Genomic DNA, 8,464 nt, shown 5'->3' with positions numbered 1-8,464 from the left:
CTATTATTTCTTCATATTATGTTGCACTCCCCTTTTTTCCACACTATCCTCTGTCCTTTAAATCCCTTGCTTAAAACCTCCTTGGTGATTTCTTCATTTCTCCCCTAAGCAGCCTCTGATTTTCAGGTTTGTTTCCCTGCAGAGTAGTCTTTTATCCCACTTTTCCTTTACATTCCTCCATTCTGTAATCAGTACACTGGGGCAGAATCACCTCCCTCAGCCTGCTGGCCACGCTTCTTTTGATGCAGACCAGGATGTGTTGGCTTTCTGGGCTGTGAGCACACATGTTGAGTTTCTCATCAATCAACACCATTGAGTCCTTCTCAGTGCTTGAGAAGAATCCATTCTCCACCCAGCCTGTATTTGTGCTTGAGATTGCCATGACCCAGGTGCAGGGCATTGCACTTGGCCTTGTTGAACTTCATAAGGTTCGCACAGGCCCACCTCTCAAGCCTGTCCAGGTTCCTCTGGATGGCAACCTTTCCCTCCAGTGTGTTGACTGCTCCACACAGCTTGGTGTCATCGGCAAACTTGCTGAGAGTGCACTCAATCCTACTGTCCATGTTGCTAACAAAGATGTTAAACAGCACCAGTCCCAGTACTGAACCCTGAGGAACGCCACCCGTCACTGGTCGCCCCAGAGTCTCTTTGCACAGAGCCTACTTGCAGAGTCTCTCTGAACATAGCTAAAAATGTCCAAACAAACTGACCCAAAAAACTGGGCTATCTCAACCGCGTTTTTCAGGTGGTCAACAGCCTACTCTCCCACCTCTGCTCCTCCAGATGACCCTTTGCTCTAAGACCAAGGAGTGACTACTTTCATTCTCGCTCAGGAGCTCTAGTTATCCAAACCACATTTTCACACAGTCAGACACAGGAACCAGAAGACTTTAGCAAGGATTTAATCACCACTTGACAATTCTGGTACATCGTATCACACATCTACGGTTTCTTCGTCTCTGTAGATTTATTTACTTATTGTGTCTTTTATTAATGCACAATGGATGTGCATTAGTGAAGCAACCGAAGTAGAATTAAATTGCTTTCCTAACTACTTTTGCTTTATAAATCAATAGATCTGTGACAGTAATGTGTTTTAAACACACAAAAATGCTGGATACTTCTTTTCATAGTGATTTGTCCAAATATTTGCTTGCTATCCTCAGAATACTTATATTCTCTAAGCAAAAGACATATATCACTTTCTTCTTTTGCACTTTATATAAAAGCTTAGCTTTGCCTCTTCATTCACTTCTACGACGTTTGTTATTTTTCACAGACCTGTACACAGGTCCATATATTTCTTTAATAGGCTTTAAATTTTACTGGAGCCCCTTGTTATTGGCTCCCTAGCCAATTTACTTTACTCAGCAATGTGATCTATTTGAGTGGAAATGGGAAGTTTATGCAATAGTCTCCCTAGACTTGTCTGAATACATTATGCTCTGAGCCATGCTGGCCAGAGTGCACCTTTATCTTAAAAGCTATGCAGTCTTGCAAGACTTGCACAGGGAACACTGGAAACCCACGGTCCCATGACCACGTGGAGCAAGGAATTGAATTTTCTGCGAACACAAAATCACTAAAGGACTCTGTGTATACATTATTAAGCTGAAAGGAATTAAAAGTATAAAAATGTTTAGGAGAATGCTCCACTGAGGATCCCATCCAGCACTGGACAATTTCCTGGACTGGTAAGAGCAAGCAGAATATTTCTAAACCCATCCTTCATCAGCCCTTGATGGGATGCACCATTTAGAAAAACGGTTCCAGTTTTCCCTGGTTTCTCTGATGTCTTCAGGGCTGGCCGAGCCCTCATCAAGGCTCCAAATGCAAGCATAGCCAGATAGTGTGAAACCACTTTTAGATCTCACAAGCCTCCTTCCAGTGTTATACTGAACATAGCTTACTGAGAACAGAAAAGAAGTATACATCTAGTTCACATACTTTATTTATAGTTGGGTCAATTGGAAGAGAGCTTCCAAGCAGCTCTAGAGCATGGTTTAGATTTAATCCCATATATCCCAACTGAGACACCTTTATCAGTCTACTGTCACATCCCGTATTATCACTGTGTTGCTACTATAGCCCTATTCTGAAAGGACTGTGTGATGGGGTAGGCTGCAGCAGAGACAACAAGGATCATCAACCCTGACAGTCTACTACATTCTTTTACTCCTGTCCCATTGTGTGCCCATCACTCTGTTTTTAGCTCTACGTGGCCATTTTTTTCTGTGACAAATGTTCTTACTTCCTGACCTTGCTTGATTAATCTTTTCACCAGCTGTATTTGTGTTTGCAGAGTATGTGTTGCTATGCATTCATTTCACCACCTCCACACTTCCGAGCATTGGCAACAATCACATTCTTTAAACAAAAATGCTGTTAACTCTTTGCATCCAAAGTAAAGAAAAGAAACATCAGTATTGCGGATTGTAACTGGATAATGATTTCACTATAAGAGTCTGTGCACTGTAGGAAGCAAAGGAGGGACAGCATCACCAGGGAAGGCATATATGAATAGACAACATTTGGCTTGGGAGTATTGTGGGTCCCTCTCTGTTTGCTCCTTACTTTGTGGAACTGTAATTATTAGCAACAAATGAATATACATGCCCAACGCAAGCTGGCACATACTGGGGAGGAGAGCGCGTGGCAGAGCAGCAAGATGTTTGCGTGTGGTTAAATAACAAGTAAAGCTCTAGGAAGCGCTCAAGAATATGCGCTGTAGCTCCTGGGTTTTGAAAGATCAATGGCACGGCCATTCGTTGTGCACTGACAACAATTTCCTGCCTTTGTATCAGCTATCGGAAAGAAACTGCCCACCCAAGGCCTTGGCAGGATGTGCTGGGGTCCAGGAGAGGTGCTTGCGTTCTTCCAGGCTGCATTGCTGGGGCTGAGCACCGCATTTTGTCCTGTCAGTCACTTAATTAAGACTTGTCTATCGGATGTGGCAGGTGCAGCTTGTGGTGTCAGCGGCCAATATCTGTATGTTCCTGTCCTGCTGCTTCCCAAATGGAAACGTACAATAGCCTTAAAGAGAGTTAGCTTCTGTCTTTGCTTTTGCTTTAAACTATGTGACCAATTTACAGATAGGCTTTTTTGTTTGTTTGTTTCTTTGATTAGGTTTTATTTTCTCCTTTCTATTTATTTCAGAGAGATCATTGTTACAAAAAGCTCCAAGGACAGCCTGTGCTGTTTTCTCTGCTCCATAATTTTCTCTTTACAATTTTTCTTCAAAGAGTAAATAATACACCATTCAATGCATTGAAACTGCACTCTGCTAATGGAAAAGCTGCCTGGAGCTGCTTGAAACAGTGGTCCGAACCACCCACAGCACTGAGCAATCGTGAGACGGGCATTGGGAGTCTGCTGGTATTGCTGTGTCCTTGCAAGATATTTTGACATTCATGGGAGCTATGGCCACAAAGGTTTGAATCTTCTGTGCTGGGTCTTTCCGGTCCCATCAGGATTTGTCTTCAGAACTTGGACTTGTTTGCCTAATGCAGTGTTTCAGAATTGGCAAAGAGTCCTTACACGGAATCACCTTGTCCTCTGATGTCAGGACAGCTCCTTCAGACAGGGCGTCCTTCTCCCTTCTGCCTCGTTTGGTTCCTCCCCAGCTCATCTTTCCCTCTTGTGCCCCTGCTTTCCTACCCGACAGCCATGCAGGCAGGTGCTGCTCACTTCTACTTCCATAGGCACCCTCATTTCAGCTCCCCGCCAAAGGTCCCTCCCTCCACCCTCTTTGTGTCCCAGACCCTGGTCGCTCCCCAGAAGGACAGTATCCGTCTATGATAAATCTCCAGTTCTTCCTCCTCCACAATTTATTTTCACATCCTAGCTTACCACTTCAGAGAAAGCGCTGGTAAGAAAAGCAGCGAAGGTTCCTACCAATTAGACATTCATTTTATTATGTATTTTTGGCAACAGTCTTTTCTTTAATAGTCATTTATGCCTGCCAGAGAAAGCGTGTGGAGGGTCTGCCAACGTGGAGTGAGCTCCCGAGATTCTCCTGTATGTCTCCTGCAATGAGCACATTTCTTGAAGTCTCGGCTCTGGGAAAGCTGTGATCATTTGAGAATCTGATGTTATCTTTCCATAGAGTAAGTCGTGAGCTCTCGTGACTATGGAAAAAAAGCCTGGGTGATGATCGAGCTAGACACAGGCACCAGAGCAAGCTCACACGGCTCGCTTTATTGAAGCTCCTCTCCAAGCCCGTGTCAGGAATCTGGGGCTCGGAGGGGACTGACCGGTAAGGTCTGAGCCCTGGCAACGAGACCCAGGAGGCGGCGGCTGAGTACCCCCCCAAGACCCCCACGCGGGGGGTGCCGGGGGGCCGGGCGGAGGCGGCTCCTTGCCCTGCCGCAGCGGCGCGTCCGCCCGCCGCCTGCGGACTACAACTCCCAGCGTGCCGCCGTGGCTACTGCCCGCCCGCCGGCACAGCCCGCCCGCCTCGGCACTGCCCGGCTGGGCTCGGCGCCGCCCGGCGGGGCTCGGCGGGGCTCGGCGGGGCCCCGGGGCGCTGGCCGCGGCGCGGGTGCGGATAGCGGAGGCGGGAGGGAGGTAGGTGTGCGGGGCGGGCAGCGCTGCGGGCGGACCAGCCGCTCCGCCGGCAGGTGAGAGCGCGGCGGGAGGAGGAGGAGGAGGGAGAGGAGGAGGAGGCGTGCTCCTGCCTGGCGGGGTGTGCGTGTGTGTCTGTGCGTGTCTGCGCGCCTGTAACCTCGGTATCACTCGGGTCACCCAGTTGCGTGTGGATCCAGCATCTCCCCGCGCCGGCGGGGATGGCGTTTCCATCCGTGGCCGGTCCCCCCTGAGGTCCCGGGAAGAGCGTGAGTGAGCAGCGTCTGTGGCCGGTCACGTATAGGCGACAGGCGCACATGTGTTTTCTACGCATGCAACACATTTATCGGGCTGCAGGGTTTTCCTCATGCCACCGGGCGTTCGGCCTCCGGGGGGGACGGGGCGCAGAAGAAGGGGGTAATAACGAATTAATTGCAGATGAGAAGTAATATCCGCCTTTGAGTCATCAGTCTTTGAGGCATAATTTCATTCTGAAAGCTCTTAATCAAACTGGAGATCTGCTATAGGAAAGCACTGCTTTTCCCATGGGATTATCAGATTTCCACCAGAGAATACAGATCCTGGATTATTGAGCTACATGGGATTTGCGTGGTTCTTTCTAATTAGTCTGAGAATCTGAGTTTAAAATTCTTTATTTGGAAGGGGGTGGGGGAGTCACTTGCTTCTAAAAGACTAGATGTCTCTTTTCTGTGACATTTTATGCAGTTATTCTGGTTATCCCATGCTCTGTAGATGACTTACTGCCTTAATTGGATATTGGTGTCAAAGGTTGATTAGACTCCCTAATAGATTTTGGATCTGCAAGAGGATTGCCGTTTTAAATGCGTGGTTAAAACAATCGTGTTTGCCGTCTCCCTTCGAACAATTGAGGGAGACTGATATATTACATTTGCGTTATCTTCTCTTTGGTTTATTAGTGTATCATCATGAGGTCGTCGGGTTTGGTTTTGTTGTTCTTGTTGTTTTTTCCCTTCTGCTCTTTCATTTGCAGACCAAAAAGAAATGAATGTCAGAGAGGATTTGTTTAATCATTTAACAGCTGACACAAGCCATGTCCCTAACAAAACGGTGGTGAAAGAGTAGAAGAGCAGCTCCGGTACCGTGAAGCCGTTTCGGCGGGTCAGGGGCAGCGTTTGCTGAAGGATGCGGTAGCCCAGGAGTCGGGGCTGGCCGGGACGAGGTCGATGGCTTGCATGGAGCTTCTCTACCTGGCCGAGGAGAGCAGGCAGGCGCCCCTGGGCACTGCGGCCGGCTGGAGCCTGCCCTCCCCTCCCTACGAGCAGCAGCAGCAGCAGCGTGAGGGGGGTGAGGTGGACCCCAGAGCAGCGGCTGCTGTGGCAGCCCTGCGCTGCGAAAGGCATTGCAAGCCCTTGCAGAGGGGCCCTGTGGCTGAGCCCTCCCCAGCACCCCAGCCTTCCCTCCGGGGCACCTCGCCCCAGGAGCACCCTGCGCCCCCCGGCATCTCCCAGCCCTGCCAGCCGCCTGAGCGCTTGCCCGGGGAAGAGGATGGAGGGAAAAAGAAAGCCTGCTGCTGTGCCCAGGAGCTGGAGACGTCATTCACCTACGTGGATGAAAATGTGAACCTGGAGCATGCAAGAAGTGCCCCCAGTCCTACAGGCGACCACTGCCAGGATGCCCCTCCACAGCAGCGTTCCTGCAGGGAGCTGCCACCCGAATGGGTGCATGATTCTCCTTCCCTGGTCTCCGAGGAGGACGACACTGCCTCGGAGGTGGCAGCAGGGAAATCCGTGGACTACGGATTCATTAGTGCCATTTTGTTCCTGGTTAGTGGCATTTTGCTGGTGATCATTTCCTACGTGGTACCCAGAGACGTGACTGTGGACCCCAACACGGTGGCTGCCCGGGAGATGGAGAGGCTGGAGAACGAGAGCGCGAGGATCGGGGCTCACTTGGACCGCTGTGTTATCGCCGGGCTGTGTCTCTTAACCCTGGGGGGCGTGGTGCTCTCCAGCCTGCTGATGATGTCCATGTGGAAAGGGGAGCTGTACCGGAGGAGCAGGTTTGCATCCTCCAAGGAGTCTGCGAAGCTCTATGGGTCTTTCAATTTCAGAATGAAGCCTGGTGCAAATGATAATATGCTCGAGCTGTCGTTAGTTGAGGAAGATGTGCTTGCCATAGATAATTAGTGTGGTCATGATTTTTAAGGCAGCATTTCTACAGGAAAATGTTTCATTAAAGAAAACAGATGCGGCTAAAGATAGCTGGTGATGCAGTTTATTTGTCTGACAAGAACATTTTTTTCTTAAACTCTATAATCGAATGTTTGCAGTATATGAGCACTTGTTGTAAAGGGGAAACATGCCAGAGAAAATGCAACTGATATAAAATAATGAAAACCACTGAATAAAAAGAGATTTGTGATAAGTAGGTTCCTCAGATACTCCTTTATCCTAATATAAAACATTCCATTGGTGTCTTGCCTATATAATTTTTTTATTACTCCCATATAGTACAGGAATGACCTTGACACTTTGGAAGCTGTTAATTATTGCAGCCTGCAGGATTATTAACAGTCTACTTGGTAGACTGTTAAGAAGCAGGACCAATAATCAAATAGCAGGGCTAATATTTAATTAAGAGAGATGCTTTTTTATCCTTTAATTTTAAGCTGATCCCTTCTCTTCTATTGAGTGAGAGCTAAGGGAAAAAAGAACACCACTTGGTCATGACTTGCCACAAACCTCCCATATTTTCAAACAATTGTACAATTAGTGATCATTATTTAAAACATAAAATTAGAGGCAAAGAGCAGGGAACCATATGGCTCATGGTGTTGGTAGGAGACAAAAGGCTCTTTCAGTTTGAGGTTAATGGCTCCGTTTCAGTTCAGATTAGCAATGATTGATAGTCATTAACTTCTGATAGCTATAGTGACCCATATAAAAGAAGTTTAGTTCCTGGTGGACAGATGTCTTTGTATGAAAACTGCCATAACTTGAATTAAGTGACCTCTTGTTTGGAGTCTCAAAAGACCCAAAGAGTGAAAAAGCGTGGGGATGCTGAGACTGATCACTTCTCCTTCAGTACAGATGCCAGAAGAAATTCAAGCTCAGCTGCAGGGCTTTGCTTATACTGGGTCTGTCTGCATCTTCCTGGTCCTTTTGAAACTTCAGTTTTATGTCACGAGGCTGTCAGCCTTCTCACAACCAGCAAGGAAAGGTCAGGAAGGAGCTTTTTGGGGCTCATTCAATAAAAAACAATTTTTGTAAAAAGTAAATTGTCAGGAAAAACAAAGGCTAAATATCAGGTAGTTTACTGGCTAACATGGGACTTACTTAACGTAGGGGATGATCAAGGGTACATGTTATTAATTACAGTTCTGTGGCACAGTAGCCAAAAACCTGTACCACTGATGCTATTTATTATCAGCCAGTTTCTGTGGAACATTAAAGTTGTGTGCTTGCAGTGCTGAGAAAACCAACAGAGACTGTTGTATGCACCACTGTCAGTTCTTACTGAACAGTGGTTTATATATATATATATATATATCTCCTGTTAACATATATATGTATGTTAATATATATATATGTCTACCTGCCAAAGCCAAACATGAGTGAGTGAAGAGCTCTGTCTGTACAGCCTCTGGCTGCAGAGTCTTTGTAGAAACATGTGATTCACTGTCACAGCCTTGTCAGTCGTGAGCCAAGTCTCAAATATCAGGAATATCAAATATTTTTTAAATGATACTTTTTTTTCCCACTGTGACATACCTGAGAAGAATTATCTTGGGAAGGGGAGAGGAGATCTCCTTTATGCCCCCTTCACCCAAGAGTATGTGGCAGCACAAGGTTCAGAGTAACAAGTGGCAGGTGAAAACGTGGCATCCTCACATGGAGAGACTGAATGCCATTTTGTCCCC

The 8,464-nt window shown here is 47.2% G+C and overlaps 1 protein-coding gene across 4 annotated transcripts; it reads left to right on the top strand.

Annotated features, from left to right (window-relative positions):
- Positions 1 to 4,475: 4,475 nt before the first annotated feature.
- Positions 4,476 to 7,793, top strand: TMEM74 (transmembrane protein 74). 4 transcript variants are annotated; one of them, XM_074577682.1, is made up of 2 exons: positions 4,476 to 4,566; positions 5,576 to 7,793. In XM_074577682.1, exon 2 carries the CDS (start codon positions 5,769 to 5,771, stop codon positions 6,729 to 6,731), a length of 963 nt encoding a protein of 320 aa, XP_074433783.1. In that variant the 5' UTR covers positions 4,476 to 4,566; positions 5,576 to 5,768; the 3' UTR covers positions 6,732 to 7,793. The 4 variants fall into 4 exon arrangements, with proteins under 4 accessions (XP_074433783.1, XP_074433785.1, XP_074433786.1 ...); XM_074577684.1 differs by having other exon boundaries at positions 4,566 to 4,619; positions 5,576 to 7,012; XM_074577685.1 differs by lacking the exon at positions 4,476 to 4,566 and adding an exon at positions 4,647 to 4,832 and having other exon boundaries at positions 5,624 to 6,967.
- Positions 7,794 to 8,464: the final 671 nt, after the last annotated feature.

This window comes from Larus michahellis, chromosome 2 (genome assembly GCF_964199755.1).
Source record: "Larus michahellis chromosome 2, bLarMic1.1, whole genome shotgun sequence".
Classification (NCBI taxonomy): Eukaryota; Metazoa; Chordata; class Aves; order Charadriiformes; family Laridae; genus Larus; species Larus michahellis.
The sequence above is the reverse complement of the archived record's forward strand: the minus strand, read 5'-3'. Positions and strand labels throughout refer to the sequence as shown.